The 18,050-nt window shown below is 41.9% G+C and overlaps 2 protein-coding genes across 8 annotated transcripts; one reads left to right on the plus strand and one right to left on the minus strand.

Annotated features, from left to right (window-relative positions):
• Positions 1–994: 994 nt before the first annotated feature.
• On the minus strand, positions 995–13,255 carry dolk (dolichol kinase). 6 transcript variants are annotated; one of them, XM_022251678.2, is made up of 12 exons: positions 12,805–13,255; positions 8,462–8,783; positions 7,740–7,879; positions 7,359–7,434; positions 6,832–7,145; positions 5,838–5,989; positions 4,903–4,994; positions 4,345–4,498; positions 3,410–3,607; positions 3,125–3,296; positions 2,412–2,510; positions 995–1,770 (listed from the first exon to the last, which is right to left on the minus strand). In XM_022251678.2, the coding sequence occupies exons 3-12, from the start codon at positions 7,855–7,857 to the stop codon at positions 1,547–1,549; spliced, it is 1,599 nt and encodes a 532-aa protein (XP_022107370.2). In that variant the 5' UTR covers positions 7,858–7,879; positions 8,462–8,783; positions 12,805–13,255; the 3' UTR covers positions 995–1,546. The 6 variants fall into 6 exon arrangements, with proteins under 6 accessions (XP_022107370.2, XP_022107392.2, XP_022107384.2 ...); XM_022251700.2 differs by lacking the exon at positions 12,805–13,255 and having other exon boundaries at positions 8,579–8,724; XM_022251692.2 differs by lacking the exon at positions 12,805–13,255 and having other exon boundaries at positions 8,574–8,724.
• slc35a4 (solute carrier family 35 member A4) lies at positions 9,298–16,696 on the plus strand. Of its 2 annotated transcripts, XM_022251739.2 has the most exons (7): positions 9,298–9,405; positions 10,584–10,689; positions 11,038–11,208; positions 11,405–11,520; positions 13,366–13,522; positions 13,927–14,079; positions 15,104–16,696. In XM_022251739.2, exons 1-7 carry the CDS (start codon positions 9,359–9,361, stop codon positions 15,332–15,334), a joined length of 981 nt encoding a protein of 326 aa, XP_022107431.2. In that variant the 5' UTR covers positions 9,298–9,358; the 3' UTR covers positions 15,335–16,696. The 2 variants fall into 2 exon arrangements, with proteins under 2 accessions (XP_022107431.2, XP_022107439.2); XM_022251747.2 differs by lacking the exon at positions 9,298–9,405 and having other exon boundaries at positions 11,042–11,208.
• Positions 16,697–18,050: the final 1,354 nt, after the last annotated feature.

Raw genomic sequence — 18,050 nt, forward strand, 5'->3', positions numbered from 1 at the left:
TTAGTTTTACTGCTATTTTGGGGGTACCTTCGTTCAAAGGAGAATAAAAAAAGATTCGTGGCTAACCCCCGTGAAATTGAAACAAAAAGTGATATTCTGGCCATAATCTTGAATTTCCAGTGAAAAAACGGAGGCCAACCTCTTCACGATAGTCAACCGGCAGCGCTATTTCGGTCCAATTTTGCACTGTTAAATTCTAAGGGCGCGTATTTGGTGCCTCAAGAGGGGCAGCTACCCGGTTCGTAAGTGTGACGTCACTTCAGTTTAAACCACTCCCACTGCACATGCATTGATGGCCGTTTACATGGGCCGTTTTCCAATTACTCAACTTCGCTCCGTCGGAGGATTCGTGAAGGAAACTAATCCCCGATTGTGGGCCTGAAGCGTTTAACTTAAATTGAAGTACTCTAATGTGTGGCTCTTTTGCATCTTACTTGATGTTTTGTGGCACTATCAGACTTACTATTGCGCCGGCTCACAACCTCAAAGCCAGGAAGTAAAAAAAAAACACAGTTGAAGCCTGAGAGTGGACTCGGAGCCCAACTCGAGTATTGGAAAACGGCCATGGAACCGAAAGTTAACGCGCAACTTCAGCGATCGTCCAATGGGAGCCTGCAAATCATGGCGCGTCCGCCTTTGTGACGAAGTCACTTACGAACCGGATGATCGCCGTTGACTTGGAACCGGAAGTTAACGCGCAACTTCAGCGATGGGAGCCTGAAAATCGTGGTGCGTCCTTTTTTACGAAGTCACTTACGAACCGGATATTGTAACATGCATACAAGCTTAAGGCACTCGATCGCACGCACAGACAAAACGGCCAGGGATGCATTCACGTATGAGCGCATTATTTGGGGTTGTTTCGTAGCGGTTCCCAAACCAGTTTGTGGCTGGACTGAGGTTTTGAGGTTAATTTTTTTTCTCTCATTTCTAAATGCAACAATGAACATGTACTATATGGTAAACTATATATATATAGACAACATACACGGCATGTAAATCAAACTCATTTGCATTCCGTTTTCAATATCCCTCCTGTATGATTACAATAATATCCTCTTCACAAATACAAGATTTTATTCAATATCTTTCCTCTTTCTGGTACAAAAATAAAACACAATTTCTCTGATTAAATGTATTTAGAACACCATGATAATGGGTGCCTCGGTCATCTTACATTAGCATTTATAATTTCATAACTCATAAAACCTGTGAAACGTGTGCATTTACAACTATTTTAAGTAAGCTTCACTACCTGTTAAAACAACTGTACAACACTGCCTTCACAAGAATATTTGGACTAAAATATCGCTTATTTCAATAGGCCATGTTTCCCAACTGAAAACATTAAAATTATGATCAAAATGGCCGCAAACTTTTCTGAAGACACCTCTTCTTTTAAACAATTGCCACTCTGCAAAATTGTCAAAGCACTTCATCGCCAAGGGAGACAAAATTCTATTCTTTGGCATATTGGAAATTAATATTTATTGTTGTCCTTGGCCAGAGGAGGACTGGTAATCATGATTCCTAGCCCTTGTAATTGTCACTGCAGGCTGAGCAACAGTGAATACATAAACACAGGCAAGACCAGGTTATCTATCTGTGTGGTGACAGCTTCTAAGACAGAGGTCAGGGTAACCGCCCATATGATTCCAGCTCGACATCTGTTAAGAGCAGCAAGACGTGGATCCAGGTAGACTAGCATACAGCAACCAAGGAGCTGACACAAAATGGCGGCAGATGTCCCCTCGAGAGTCTTTTTACTGCCTGTCGGTAAAAGTGGAAATGAATCTTGTCATTCAAGTGATATTTTTCATAATTAAAACACACTCGATACATCTTTAGCCTGAATAACTTATTTAAAATTCCAGGCTACTGGCACTGAAGCTCCACACTTTGCATAAAGTGTGACAAATACTCAGAAAACAACAGGCAAGTTCCAGCAACAAGTACAGTTGAAAATATCCCACGAATGGTGGATGGCTGGACTATCTAGTCGACCATTTTGGAACCATGCCCAAGGCAAGGTTGCAGCACTGGTTATCAATAGTCTTTTTCATAATTAAGTATAAAGGGAACCACTGACATAAAAATAATAATTGCATCAGATGGCAGAGGCCTGAATTGGAGTGAGAGATACAAACCAACAAATGAAAAGTGGGTGTCGATAGGATTTTGTAGAATGGTTGAAGTAAGGCCATTGGATGAGTGGCACCGTATTGTGTGTGCACCATTGATAAAAAACAAACGGCTTGTTGTAGTGTAGCGCAGCGCAGTGTAGCAAGCACCCGCACTTGCCCAGTTCTGCAATTACAATTAAGCAATCAACTAGAGTTCTCTATCATCCGTGCAGCTTGAATTTGTTTTCGAAAAGGGGGTCTTTGAGATTGTGTGAAATGCTTAGCTACCTGGCCATTTGGTCTTGCCGTAGAGGGAGCCTACAACAGACGCTGCCGTGTCACCAGCACCGAGGGATAAGACACCACTGTAAATGGCCAGTGAAATGCCTGCAAAAGAACATGGTTACAGAAGCTCTGATGCATGCATACCATGGATGATTAATAAAGACAACTTATCAATATTGACGCCAGATGGTTTGAAATGGAATCCCTGTACTCTTCGATTCCGCTAAGAAATATCTGCATTTTACCATTCAAGTTCACAAATTTCAGAATCGGTGAGGCAGGGAGATCAAAGGTGATTTACACCCTGTGGACATTTCTGAGCATTAATGGCAATATGTGAAAAATTCCACAGGAACTCTTGTCTGAGCAGTCAGTGTTCTGGTGGCATAACTGAAGAGAGAATAAGTAGAAAAAGAGACTGCATGTACCTCACAGATCAATACTGAGCACAATGAACTAAAACCTTGTTCTTTAATTCAGTGATAACAGAGTGTTGGACGGATGTCAGTCGTAACGCATGTCTCCACTGCCAGAAAGTTTGGGACCGTCACAGTATTTTAGTCCAAAATTTTCAGACAAGGCAATGGGGTGTTCTGGTTCTTCTGAGGTTTCAATAACTGCAGTCAATAGCCAAGATAATCTCAGCAAAAAGATAAAAAGATTCAAATATTTATTATCATGATAAATAGAAGTCTATTTTAACATGAATGCCATACCAGTCTGACTCTGATCTCCGACCTCTGCGTATAGCCAGACGGGTAGGGCCATTCCGAGCAGCAGGTAGATGTGCGTCAGGATGGCAATGCCACAGTCTTGGTCATCTACGAACATGGTGAATGCATTGTGCAGTATGTCACCGACGGGCCATACGCGGAAGATCCTGAGAAACTGGATGGAAATAAGTAAGATAGAATTAAGAGAAGCTGTAAATAAGCTAAGTTGGACACAGGTGTACATCAGTTTGAATACAAAAATCATTGAGGAAGGATCGACGAACCAACCTCTAATATCACAAAGATAAAGAGGGTTCCCGCTGATGCTAGGTGAAGTAGGGGAACATCAGACAGGATACCAGGGACGTAGATACAGATGGCCACGAGGTGGAAGTACTTCCTGACAATCGTGGAGGAGGACCCCCAAAGTGTGACCACGCCCACTGCTCCAATAACTAAAAGCAGCCACAGGCAGAACAGCAGCATCTGGAACAAAGGAGAGAAATTCTGATGAGCCGATATTCAACATGTAATCAAAGGGGTAGATACCCACACAGCTAACCTAATAAAAATCAAGATTTGACAAGTTTGGATGTTGACAATATGGCCTCTGGTATAAGGACACTCTACGGGCAAGAGTTAGAAAGTTGAATAGTAAGTTCAGGTGCCAGTCCAGTGCCATTTAAGTACCCTTTGGCACATTAAATGAGGTGCAATTTTGGCATTTTGTGAAGAGGTAGTTTGAAGCTAGCTTAATACACCATGTACACTTAGCATCCTGAAGCCAAAAAGCACATTAAGAAGTTTAATTTTGCAGAGCCTATCGGCAATGGGGAAACAAGATCTACAGTCCAGGGGCTAAAATGGAACTTTGTTTGAAAAGCAGTTGTCTTAATTTGTTCATCTGAAAAAGAATCCCCCCAACGCCAAGAAAGTTGGTAGTAATTTCTATAACGCTGTCCTTTCAGTTCTAATCCCCCCTGAGGGGGACCAACAGAGGGCATACTTTTCCAAGCAACGGAGGCTCCTTTGCAGGTTCACAAATGACTGCCATGCACATGGTCGCGTCACTACCAACAAAATGAACATTCCCCACCACCGTGGCTCTTTTCAACCGACGAGGGGGTGCTTCTGCTCAAGAGGGATACAGCTTGGAACTCTACTTTTCAATTCCACAACTGGAAGCTTCATGTTCGAGTAATTTTTTATGATAGGGTTCTTACTCTTGTTCTTGTTGCAGTCACAAAGAACACGCCCCAGCGGAGTGGTTCTTGTCGAAGCAAGAATCCCAACCAGGGTAGAAGTATGAGAACGATGGCTGCTGTAAGGCACAGGTAGAAATAAGCAGACAACTTCTTAAAGGCTACGTCAACCTCTCTGTGGCCAAAAAAAATTAAAGCAAGAAAATTGGTTTGGCACAGAGAATAATTACGGTGACACAACTCCCATTTGCCATAGGCCCGACAGCTTTCTTGCAGTGTAAAACATCAGGTCAAGTGCCCCCAGCTGTTAGTTACTATTGTCTATTGCGAACTGTGGCTAAATCCTGAATGGCAGGCAAGGAGAATGTTGCATTGAGCACTGAACAAAAATGTAATGAATTACAAAATGTGTTTAGTTTCACTTGGGGCTGTTAAATTAAATTTTCCAAATAACACGTGCTTTGCAGTGTTACAAAACCGGGACTTCTTTCTATCCGCCAAGCAATCACAGTTAGGTTTTTAGAGACTTAGGGAATTGGTGATCAGTTAATGCAGTTAGTGCCTTTACTGTTCACTCACTTGAATGGACGCTGACCACAAGACAACATTCGTAACCTTTTGGCTACTGGATAAATTGCCACACCAAGCACCACACATCCTAGAACTAAAACCTGCAGAACATAAAGCACAGGAAATAATTCCTCTCCGAAGAGTGTGTTATAAGTTTTAAATGAGCATGGTTGAACCACTCAACATCTACAAGCAGACCAACAAAAAGAAAAGAAGCTACTCCCACCATTTGCCTCCCTGAGTGTTTAGAACAATTGGCAGCATTTCAAGAGACCCAATTTGTGATTTATACAGACAGGAATCCTAAATACACACGAGACAGTGCCAATGAGAAACCTCAATCTCAGATGCAAACTTTGTGGAAATTGCACGCAATTATAAATAGTGGCTGCCAAGGCACGCTCTCAAGAATGATTGCTCCAGGGCTCGAAGTCAGTAGGAGAAAGTGGCTAAACCGCACCAGCCACTTCTGCCCATTTTTCACTATGTCAATGGAAGTCTCAAAGCGAGACAGGGTTATAAAATCTCCCTACGAATTCACTTCAATACTTTTTCAACTAGTTTTCGTGCCTTCGGCCTTTTTTTACAGATAACATACTTGGGTAGACTCTAAGCATAAGCCACTGTGGGGGGGGGGGCGAACGGAAAAAGGCCTCCCCTGAGGTTAAGCCCAAGTTTGAGCCCCTACAGTCCCATGAGTTGACTCGTGTGACGGTGCAGGAATTGCAAGGTAGAAAGGTCCCACTACTATTAAGTACAACCCTCCTTCCGCCCAACAACCCCAACCACCCAATTTGACGTGTCCGTATCAATACCCTGCCAGCATACTCCGCTGTATCTCCCAACCAAAAATTTGAAAGACAACTTAAGGAAAGCGAAAATTGATGAAATTAAAAAAAAAAAATTTATAACAGAACTGAAACTGGGAAGGTAACCTTTCACACCTGTAAGCATGCCAGTAGATTCCCTGTCCCTTCTGTCAGTGAGCAGGCTGCTTGCAGCATGAGCAGCGTCAGTGACTCGGAAATGAAAACGGCCTCGCCCAACGTGAAACTCCTTGGCAGGAAATAGAGTAACCTGGTTAGGAAGAAATAGGCTGTGAATGACAGCCCAAGTGGAGGCCGCATTACAAGAAACGAAAAGAAAACACAATCTTTCTTCTGTGGATGAATTTTGGACTATATTTCACTGCACATCTCCAACAGCCCCCTTCAATGGCACACAGCACAGAATTTAGTACCAAGTGACTTTCATAGAACATACCATACATGAAGTTATCACGACATTCAGGGCCATTGGTGGGGGCCACCACATAAGACTAGAGACAGTGTTGCCACGGTCACTGGATTCATTGACAGATAAACAATGTAAACAGTGTTGCAGTTTAGTACATTCCCAGGAGTACTCCATGCATGCCAATAACAAGAGAAATAATTGACATAATTTCTCATATTTTTCTTGCAAACGCAATTACTGACCAGTGTAATTGTCATGAGCAAGTCTACAAATACCTGCCCCTAGTATAAGCACAATTTTTTTTGTACAAAATGCATTTCTTCAGTACAGGCCAAAGATCAATGACAAAATCTAAAACAAGAACTAGGACGCTGAATACAAATGAAATAAAACAACAGAGTTTTCTGATTAATATGACTGATTGGTACATAGACCAATGGTGACAGAATGATTTCAAGGTGGGGAGTGAGTTGCGAGACTATCAGGCATTAGAAGACTGATTCATTAACCCTAACCCTCCTCAATCCTCCAACAGGTGAAGGATTGAGGAGGGTTAGGGTTAAGCCCCGCCCCACTGTGTTCTATTAAAGGACCTGCCAAAAGTGAGAGTCATTAGCCTCCCCCCCCCCGGGTAGAAATAGAGGGGGCCCAATGCACACCCCCCACCACAGGTGCAACAGAATTGGGTAATAGAAGACAAACCTGTGAGTGGTATGGCCACTGCCAAAACAACCAGGGTGACTAGTCGGTGTCTCAACCACGAAGACCACACAAGGAGTCCGAAGACGGGAATAATCAAAAGTTGATGCACAAAACGCTGCTCATAGGAAATGAGAAATCTGATCTTTGTCATGGCGCACAGAAGTATGGCCACTGGAGTCAGTGTGCACAGGAGAACCACTGCGATAAGGTAGTAACTGTCCACTTTGGAACTGCTCGGGTTAGCTTGGAGTGTGGATGCGGTTGCCAAGGGGATGAGAAGGTTGCCTAGCAACAGGCCAGAATTTGTGTGTGGTCTGTCAAGAGAACAGAAAATGAAATATAGTTTTAAGCCATGTAAAAAATGTTATTGTCAGTTATAAGTTAATAAACCAATGGAGATAAAGTTGAAATTCTTTCTAACAAAAGCCAAACAAGAACCTTTTTTCAAGCTGAATGTGCTTTAACTTCCCACTTTCAAGTATCTGGTCAAGAATATTTTAGTGCTGTAAACTGTGAATGTTAATCACCTGAAATGTACTTCTGCCTTAAGGTGACCTCTGCTTGCACTTTCCATCTCTTGGGCAATTAATCCCAAAACAAGAACTGTTGGAGAAAAAATAAACAACATATGGTGTATATGAACAAGTCTGGGCATCTGTGTCTCAGTCACTGAAAACACTCGGAAACACTCTGGATGGTTTATTTTTAACATCCCCAAGCTTTAATTTTCTGAACAAATTTTGCCGAAAGTTTGATTTTTTTATTTTTGAAGGTCAGCAACCTCTTGCAGTGAGCATTATGAACGAACAGATTTGTCTCTTGTCAAGGTTCCTCAGGAAAACATGCTCGGGAAACAGATCTGTGAACTTGAACACTTAAACAGTACGCCAACCATTTTTCCTCCTAACCTGCTGTCAACCACACTGTGTTAGCTGGCTGCACATCAGAACTGATGATGGTTAGCACTCCAACCACAGTTACAGCACTTTCCAGCCACTGGGGAGCCTGGATTTCAGACCTCTGCATGTTGGTGATGACGTATCCGTGACTAGAGGCCGGACGAAAGTTAGCGGAAAATGGATGAAACACAAAAATGTTGACTTGAAACTTTGTGAATCCACACACGTACAATAACAAGGCTCTTGACATTCGGCATGTTACTTCATAAGTCATATTTTTTGGATTGTTCTGACCAGGCTCTAACAAAGTGACAGCACAAGGACTGCAGGTTAATACCAATTACTACTAGCAGGCCTATAAAATGGCAAATTTCTTGTACAACTCTGCTCCCGTTTATCCATGCAAGACATGACATTTCATACTTCATAGAGAACTTGGTAGTGCAGAAAAAGCATGTTAACTTGAAGTACGTGTAGGCCTAGGCCTGACTTCTTTTCCAGCTGAGATTTCTTTTCCAGTAGGTCTGCAGTCTAATAAAACTTTGGACTTTACAAGCAACCTGACAGCACCAGCAATATTTAACTGCATTTACACAAAGCAAGATCACACATCCTAGCCTTACACTGTATGAAAATCTACGTGTACGAAGTCGGTGTGCCCCACCACACGTAAAAGTACAATTTACCATGACAATAATTTACATCCATGTCAACAAAAAAGCAATAGGTACCTACAACCTGTAGCTAAATTGAATAAGTGGTAACTATTTCATTACTCATTTATCGGTTTGGTAAGTTGTCAGAACTCAAATAATAAAGCTGGGTTTTCAAAAAGACATTCACCACACCAATCACACGAAGTTGGTGTTCGCTCAATAGGTCACCGTGGTTAACATTCCTCCTGCTGCCGGAATTAGTCGGGCTCCACGCATTCAGTGCGCTACTATAGCATAGCAGTTCGTCGAGGTCGTACCCCGACTGACAGCATACAGCTCCTGGAAGTTGCTTGCAGTTAGTCCCATCTGCTCAATTCACAGTCGGCTCATGGTGCGTCTGCTCATGGAGGAAGGAAAACAGATCTGCTTGAACTTGAAGGAGTTGCATCAATCAATTAGTTACTTTATTGAAATTGATGTTTTACATCTTTTGGGTTGATCGAACTTGAGCATGGTGAGGTTGGTTTCAGTCTTATAAGTTATATCCAGATCTTTGGACGGGGGTACGTCCTCTACTGAGTGGAGCGTTAGTAATAATAGTAAATTCCTCTTTTGCGATTTTGAACGGGATCGTCGTATAAAGAGGAATACTACGCTCCACTTACTTAGTAGAGCTAAGACGGGGGTGGGTTTTTTTTTCTAGAAGCGACTGGTCTAGTATTTTCCAATTTCCACAATTGAAATTGCCCGCCTCCCCGCTTATGCTGCTCAGCCGCTGACGTGCGCTGGATACACATGTACGTCTCTGAACGTAGCTGATGTTCGTAGCATAGAGTGTTGGACATTGCTATCAAGTAGATGCATGAAAAATGCGCTTGTGTCGTCTGCTAATGATTTATTTTATTGACAGTACCTGCCAAGTGCCCAGAGCCAACATGTATGGCCAAGCCTTAAACTCTAGCAAGTTGTAGAATGGCAACACGAGAGCAAATCGCCTGGGCTGGTCTACTTATCACGGGGTGAGTTTGACCACTTTTTCACCTCATCACTGGTATAACAATGTTAGTGTCCCAGCTAATTGTTTGGCTATGCATGGCAAGCAGTGACAGACAATTATCATGAGAAGAAGCTGCAGCTAGCCGGTAGCACTAGCAGTGCTTTCCATACGGTCACATGTCATTTCTCAGCCATAGCCAAGTGACTGGGACATTGGGTCGTATGAATAAAAAGTAGCATAAATTTGCTTTTAGTTTTACTACCATTATTGAAGCATTATCTTGTGAATAACAACAAAGCAAATGCTTTTACTTTAGTGCAATTGCTAAAAAGTATTTACCTTTTGCTCTTTAAGCTTGCGCTTGACAATAAGCTTTTTGCAAAAAAAAAAATACATCTTGAAAATAATTATTGCCATCCTACTTATCTGCCATGCTGAGGTCTCAAGATACAGCACCGTGCTGCACTGTGTGTGTCTGTACGTGCAGACAATGGAAGCCCTATTGTGCAAAACCATTTGACTGAAGTCAGCCACAAGCATAAAGCATTTGCTACTATTTGTACAAGCACATGCTGCACAGTAAAAGAAACATTTTATGCATACAAATTCAAGCAACTGTTTATTCTTAATGCTTTTACTTCTCAGTTAATGCTTTTGCTGTTTGCTTGAACTTCATAGAATTTGTTAGTTTTTATTCATACGACCCATTGACGTTTGCAGTGGGGCTCTAGTTTAATACGAACAGTGCAAAGCAAAATTCACTTTCACCCAACAATAATGGAATATTTGTTTCCTCTAAACTTCTCGATCCACACCCATTCCTCCTAAAACATCCATCAGATTTTTGCATTTAATAGTGAATTAAGCCTCTTAAAATGATAAAAGTAGTAATGTTTAATTGTGGAGGAAAGACAGCTTCACATCAAGCAATCACAGTCAGCACTTCTCTGCTACCCCTTCCCCCTGAGAAAAGGGGGTTACAAAATTAGACCATTCAATAACAGGTGTATACATGGAACTGTAGCTATTGATATTTTACTGGTATGGATTTTTAATGATGGCTACTAGTTTTGATTGATTGAATTTTAAGTAATTGGTGACATGACACTTATCTCGAATTTAACTTGAGAAGCTGAAGAGAAATCATGACCCAGAATTGAAAGATTTTGTCGTAGCTTGTGGTGTCTTCTATCGTTGCAGGGTTTTGATTTATGGATCCCACTCCGTGTTATTAAGTCTTTGTAAGGTGGACGGCCAGATACCGTTCCATTCTACATCGGTCGTGGTGTTGATTGAAGCTGCCAAGGTCAGTTCCTGCACTTGACGCCACTGCATGCCACCTGTGCAGTGATAGAGGTTCTAAGTTCCAGTATTATTGGAACTTTGGAAAGGTTAAGATTCAAACCAGAATGATCCATGAATTCAGGATTGGATTTGCGATCCAAATTTACATGTAGAGAAAGATTCCCCAGGTAATCGGAACATTCTACTTTCCCTCCAACTTTCCCTCAAGAGAATACAATGCTTTCTTTTACATGTTTAAGTGTTACGTCTTTTTGTTTAAAATTACAGCAAGTTCATCATGTTCTTTCATTTTGACAAATGCCAGCTAAAACAATGTATTCCATTTGAATTTGTATTTCCTTTCCAAAAGTTAGTCCTTTCCTTGGTCATGTACTTGGCTAGCGGTGCACAATCTAGCAGTCAGTTCTCCCACTGTACATTCATCAAGAGTCTGTCGTATGCTGTTCCAGCCTTACTCTATGGAGTTAACAACAACATCATTGTGTATGCTCAGGAACACATGGACCCTGCAAGCAGTCAGGTTGGTAAAAAAAAAAAGAAGACCTTGACGTTGCATCATCGTATGATTATCTTCAAAATGCCATCACCCCGACAATAATTGCTTGTCAAGCTATACTTTGAGTCTCGTTCCAACATTACAACTTCTGAAAGTGGAAATGCTTCCATACAGAGCAGTGATGTTGGTCACATTTTACGTGAACTGTCTTTATCCACAGGTTCTCGGTAACTTGAAGATTGTCACGACTGCAGTTTGGTATCGACTGGTGATCCGTAAGAGGCTAACATGGCAACAGTGGCTTGCTGTTGGTCTGTTAGGAATGGCTGGCATGTGGTAAGACATTATGGGAAACAGAACGATTGTGCCAGCCATATGTAGGTCACGTGACCCAGAGTGGGTATCACTCCCATAGCAAAGTGTTGTTTACCAAAAATGAAGGCGATTTTCGATATAGTACTTGGCATTTCGGTAGTGTGAGTACTGTACTGGCCGTTTGTTTTACTTTTTAGTAAATGACAGTTATGACACTTTCCTATGGGAGGACGTTGTCTCTGTTGATGTTTGATACCCACTATAGGTCATGTGACTTAGTGGGCGCAATCGGTCTATTGGATGTCAGACTCAAACCCTTCTTTACTGCATACTAGGTTGAGACTATGTTGGACAGAAAAAACTGTCCACAGAAGAATTAATAACAAGGGCATCTCTTCTTGCCTTTTTGCCACAACCTTTTCACAATCTTGCAGAGGCGGAGATGAGGTCCTGAGGATTTTTTCAGTGAAATTTTGGCATCTGCGTGAATTTCACATTCAAAATCTTCTGCACCAAGATGGGAAACCAAGTGATGGAAAGGGTCCCAGATACGGACAACACCAATTTTCCTTAGAATGTAATAACAGTTGTCAGAAAGTGGTAACATGTCCTAAAAAGTGAAATTTGGGTAAGAAAAACTCTGAAGCATGTACTTAGAATATCAGGCAACTACCATAGCTTTGGGCACAGGGGCATCACGTATTGTCCATATATGGGTAATTCCAGAAATTAGGGATCCAAAAGTGGCACATTTTTGTGTCCCTGTTGCATGTGACCTTTGTTTTTTGACATGGAAATATCACCGGAATTGATTTCAAACTATTACTATTTGTTTGGCAGGTAATTTGCATTAATTCATCACTCTTGGAAATTAGAAAATGTATTCTGAACTTACAAAGTCATACGTCAGATGTGACAGGGACGCTAAAAAATGGACCCCAAATTTCTGGAATTACCCATATGGAGCTCTTTCCGAAGTGATTCAAATTTGTAGCGTAAACTTGGAGTAGCACACATTTCTGCACAATGAAACATTGTGAAAGGCATGGATAGACAGAACATTTATTTCTATTTAATATGTTAAACAGTTTGAAATTCCTGAGTGGGTCGTTTAAACTGAAAGGCCAATGTCTTGTGTTGCATATTTTCACTTCAGATGTATGAAACATTCACATTTCTGGGTTCTCATGTTTCCGGACAAGCCAAGCAACAGGACACCATCTGCTAATGGTCTTTCTAAGTCTTGGTGTGCCAAGAACATGCACAGAGTTCTTTCAATTGTACTATAAAAACTTGTTCACTTACATGTACTTGGCCGCAGATGCTCACGTGAGGCTTTAAGCATTTCTCATGCAATGCCGATAACTGCCCACATCCTGTACCACCAACTCAGCTGGGCAAAGCCTCCTCAAAGACCACACCCTTCAAACTAATTGCATGCATGCATGCTTGGCTTTTTAAAAATTCCTTGCACATGGGTCACACAGAGCTACACATAAAGGAAACTGAACCAATGAATGAAGTTACCAAGTTAGATTGATGCATGTCCAGGTGAGGGTTGTGGTAGGTGTGAGGGGCAGACTGGACCAAAAAATTAGAAGGCAGGGTGGAAGGAAAACCTGCGGGTGCAGTTAATAAGTCAGTAACTTAATCGTTACTTGGAGAAATTGGGAAAACTTGGAAAAGTTTACTGTAGAAAAGTGACAAGTTTTCTCAAAAAGACTGCCAATTTTATTTGGAAGCATTTTGCAATTCTGATTACCTTTTTCTTTCTGCAGTTACATTTCAGTCTGACAAAACTTATCTTTGAACATCATGATTTTTTTTTTATTTTCGTTTTTGTAATTTTGAATTTTTTTTTTTTAGTTATGGTGGCGCTCAAGTGAGACAGTCTGAGTTGATTGAACATGACATCCACAAACCTTACTTGACAGTGACTGGTATCCTGCTGATGCTGGTGTACTGTACCATATCAGGCGCAGCAGGCGTGTACACCGAGTACATACTCAAAAGGCAATCTCAGGTCAGTCAGAACTCGCGTGCGTTATGAAGCCACACGTAATGCGTAGCTGCACCATAGCAACCCAGAGGAAATGCATGAGCCATAGTGAGGCTTTTGATTAAATGCAACACACTGCTGGGTATAAAAGTTTTGATGGATCTAGAACAGAAGTTTCTGGGTGGCAAAACAAATTGAAAATTGGCAGAAAAGACTGACCCCCAAATGACTTAAATAGGTTTTACCCTTTATCTGTTCATGTGAAACAGGACACTCGGGTAATAAGAATTATAGTGTTAGTGTGTGTGATTTCTTTTAGATTGCTCTCCAAGTTTAGCCAAGATCTTTATATATTCAGTCACAGGCAACATCCAAGTTAGCTGTTTTCTCTCTCACCAAGTCTTGGGTCATTTTTGGGTTTTTTTCAGACGCCTTTACATTTACAGAATATCCAGCTGTATTTATACGGTGTTTCCCTGAACATGCTGGCATTTTATTCCTCAACCTGGAATTCGGATCATGCAGCCAAGAAATTCTTTGATGGGTATTCACTATGGACAGTCATCATAATTATCTCTCAGGTAATTAATTTCCTTTGTGTTTATAGTAGGGGATATTAAAATACCGTGTGAATCCCTCTACATACTTTAGAGACAGTACATTCAATTTTGTAGGTCAACATTTCCAGATTTTGATACAGTAAAAATAACTTCTGTCTCCTAGCATGCTTCTGAAGCATAGCCCCCTGCCTTTGTCATACCGTACAGCAAAACCCTTTGGTAGCAAGAGAGCCCTCACCAGCTTGGATGCTAGAGTCAGGGAACCAGCTGTCGGATGATGTATTCAATGTTGTAGGCTAATGAGTCACACATTTCTGCCATTCCACATGCAAAACTGAACTGGGCATGCTTGACCAATGCCTGCAGCCAGGCATTACATCATACCTCTTGCATTGCGCCATGTTCTACTTTAAGCAGTTGTGGTTACAAGACCAATAAATTGTTACGTCAGGGGAATCAGACTCTCCTAAATGGAGCCTGAGTTTTGCCATTATCCTCAACTTGGAAGCCAATTATGAAACTGCTTTGCTAGCCCAAAAACTCCATATAATTTATTCTAACAAACTAGTACTTTTATGACTCTTGCTTGGCATATGACTTGGTGAACTCGACAGCTCCATAAAAATTGTCTCGTGTTTTTTTCACAGCACATATTAAACCATGCTGTGTATCTGCACCTCTCAAACCATTATCAGCTCCCCCCGGCCCCCCATAAATGTGACCAACTCTGTGATGACGAGACAGAAGTAAGGCCACTGTGGGGTTAATGGCCCCGAGAGAATCTTACGAAATGTAAAATCAGAAGGAATCCTCAACATTTTTCACCCCCCTAGTATCCATTTTTGTCAGGATGCCACACTGAACGATACATCAAAACAAAGCACTCGGTTTACTCTCCCCAATACAAACTCAAACTCAAAGTGGCTTGGGTGACTGAGCAGGTCAGAAAATGTGGAATCTTTCAACCATACCTGATTGAAACCTTGTCAAGTCTTGTCTGTCACATCTTCCCTCCCCTCTTCCCCCTCCCTTGGGCCCTTTGCAGGCGGTGATCGGACTGATCATGTCGGTGGTCATGAAACACGGCAGTAATATCCTACGGCTGTTTGTTATCTCCTGCGCCATGATTGCCAACGCTGTCCTCTCGATGGTGGTCTTGGCCCTGCAACCGACGGCCAACTTCTGGCTGGCCTTTGTCATGGTGCTCTTCGCCCTACACTTGTACTACCAGAAACAGTCGTGTGTTTCATATTTAACAAAGTTCTTTCCAGTGTAGTTACTTCCCACCAGAGGTCATGTAAAACTATCTGCCCATCGGTATCTGGTTCGTGTGACATCACTGCACATGCACTGTATGAAGAATTACGTGCATTGATCGCCATGTACATGGAACCATGGAACCGGAAGTTAATGCACAACTTCAGCGATCGTCCAATGGGAGCTGCAAATCTTGGCACATTTACTTGTATGATGAAGTCACGAACCTTTTATAATTGTGGACAAGTAGTTAAATGGTTAAAATACTCATTTTTCTCAAGCTCGGAACAATATGCTGAGCTAGAGCTTTTATGCTTTCCTTGACTGTTCCTCTTTCTTATGCCACAGATAATCCCAACCTTAAAACACCTTTAAACCTGTTTTGCCAGAACCTTGTGTGGACCTGCCTTAGTCCACACAAGGTTCGTACAACCCACATTATGTGGACCTCTTTTGTTCATGGGTCCACAGTAGGTGTGTAAAGTTGGTACACTCTGAGAAGTCTGTCGAGGTGGACCATGCAATGAACTTGAACATGGCTTTAAGTTTTTGCAGATTGCAGGAGGACCTATACAAACACATGTACTGTTCAAATAATTCTTGTAAATAAGTTTTTGTGGCTTTAGGCAGTATATCAAAAGTTGGACACTATACAGGATTTTCAGTCACGTGACTTTTGACGGTCAGCATTCAGTTTACTCAGACGGGTGCATTATGGGTGCAAAAACATGCGCCTTTAAAGTCTCTCATCTTTCTGACGTACGTGAAATTGCCGACTTAAATACCTGGACTCGAAAATGCATGCACCTCCACGGATATGGTGTGCTTCCTGAAATGCCTTTGCCCGTCATGTTACGTCGCATGAAAAACATCTTCATAGGCCTGTCTTGTCTTCTTGGAAAGTCAAAGTTATCGGCCAAAATATTATCACCAGCAAGTGGTTCAGATTGCAACTTGGGATATTTTTGCTAAAAAAAAAGTGTGTTGCTTGTTTGCCTAATCTTGTGCTATGTAGCTGCAACATTCTATGGTGCATCCAGCATTTACAAAAGGGGGAGGAGTGTGCCCAACATGTGCTGGATGTCTTCCCCCCCCCCCTTTTTAGATCTGCAACTTATATTTGAAATAGATAACATCGGTTGAAGCAGTTTCATCCCGACAGGGCTGTTACTTTTGGGGAAGGGCATGGACCATGATTAACATTAGCTGTGGTCGCTTGGACGTTTTTACAATGGAATACGGTGTTGATATTTCATACTTTTAGTTCTGTTTGTTGAAAGAGCTCTAAGGTATGTAATATTATTCAGTATTGCCCTTTTGTATATATTGTGCAGCGTGTATGATATCAGAAATACAATTCAATTTTGAAATTTACAACTGACTTAAAGGACTCTGAAGAAGCTTTTCCTCAAACCGTTTATGTGGCAGGTAAACTAAATAGACTAGAGAGTCGTGGGGAATCTGTAGCAGGGAATCCACTACCGAAGTGGGCTGCCGTCAGTACTACAAAGAAAGCCTTGGCCAAAAATATAACTAAGCTTGAAAATTCCAACCCTTCTTTAAAAAAAAAAAGGAGACAGCCTAGGAGTCAATCCCAATTAAACGCTGGAAAGGGTGAAGGCTTGGAAGACGTGAAACGCCCCCCATGGTGTACGGGGCATGCGCACGGAAAATACTGAAATCAGTGATGCTTTCGCACCTGTGTTAGCGCATTAGCGCTGAACGAGGAGTTGCTATTGGAACAGGAATAGTGTAACAAATCGAAAGATAGTAGTTGTTTATATCATAGAGATACAAACCCATATTTACATGAGCACCAAAGAAACGAAGGCAGACAACAAGGCCAACACAGGCAATGTAGCCTGCTCGCACGGACAGGGCGAACTGCTCGCGTTCAGTTGTCACTTTCTGCTTCCAAGACCTCGGCGTCCAACAACGCTTAGGCCTTAACACCTTGACGCAAATTTAGAGATATATATGCAATCATACGTATGAAGCCAACCACTAGCAAGGTTTGGACTAATACAGGGTGTCCCAGAAAAAAAAACAGTGACAGAGGACAACCTCATTCACTGGTTTATCTTAAGTGTTACAACTGAGTTCGGATGCCCCATATTCAAGACAACGGTGTTCAGTCATTCATGACAGGAGGGATACCATCAAGGTATCATTAGAAAGAATACCGCTTCTACTTTTCGGAGATCCTTATACATTATAATCATATCTCATGGTTTGGGCACATTAACCCCTTTCCTCATGGTTTGTTTTTTCTGGGACACCCTGTAGTGTCCCTCGTCATACCGAAGTAATACTTCATGGTGGAAGGTGGCAAGAGGAGTTCAGCTGAAGCATATACAGTTCCTATTCAAATTTGCCGCGACAATTGATTCTTTTCTGCAATAAGCCTAGGTGGGAAATGACTGAGTGTCCACTTGCCAACATTGCCCACAAGGCCCCGATTTATTGCGACAAAGTACACAGTGCCTAATCAGTCAGAGTGAAGATAAAATGGCGTTTGTTTTGCAAAGGACAGGGCCAGTTTGTTCAGGACATTGTTTCTCATCAGCAGCTGCTTAATTCCAACTGGTGCTATCAGTTATAAGGCAAAAGTATATCGGGGATGCTGCTTTTTTGTTTTTTCTTGGGGGGGGGTCTGGAGTCAACCAATTGGGTATACAGGGTACTTTGTGTTCTTAATCTTCTTGTCAGAGTTAAACATGAATTCGAGATTGTGT

Source organism: Acanthaster planci, linkage group LG05 (assembly GCF_054643075.1).
Source record: "Acanthaster planci isolate LZ-2023a linkage group LG05, COTS_SCS, whole genome shotgun sequence".
NCBI classification, from domain to species: domain Eukaryota; kingdom Metazoa; phylum Echinodermata; class Asteroidea; order Valvatida; family Acanthasteridae; genus Acanthaster; species Acanthaster planci.

Coding starts and splice junctions, on each gene's coding strand:
- dolk (XM_022251678.2), bottom strand. CDS start 7,857: ATGCAGAGGTCTGAAATCCAGGCTCCCCAGTGGCTGGAAAGTGCTGTA. Junction 7,435..7,739: donor CACAGTGTGGTTGACAGCAG/GTTAGGAGGAAA, acceptor TTTCTCCAACAG/TTCTTGTTTTGGGATTAATT. Junction 1,771..2,411: donor CGGCAAGACCAAATGGCCAG/GTAGCTAAGCAT, acceptor TTTTACCGACAG/GCAGTAAAAAGACTCTCGAG.
- slc35a4 (XM_022251739.2), top strand. CDS start 9,359: ATGGCAACACGAGAGCAAATCGCCTGGGCTGGTCTACTTATCACGGG. Junction 9,406..10,583: donor GCTGGTCTACTTATCACGGG/GTGAGTTTGACC, acceptor CTATCGTTGCAG/GGTTTTGATTTATGGATCCC. Junction 10,690..11,037: donor TGTTGATTGAAGCTGCCAAG/GTCAGTTCCTGC, acceptor CCTTTCCAAAAG/TTAGTCCTTTCCTTGGTCAT.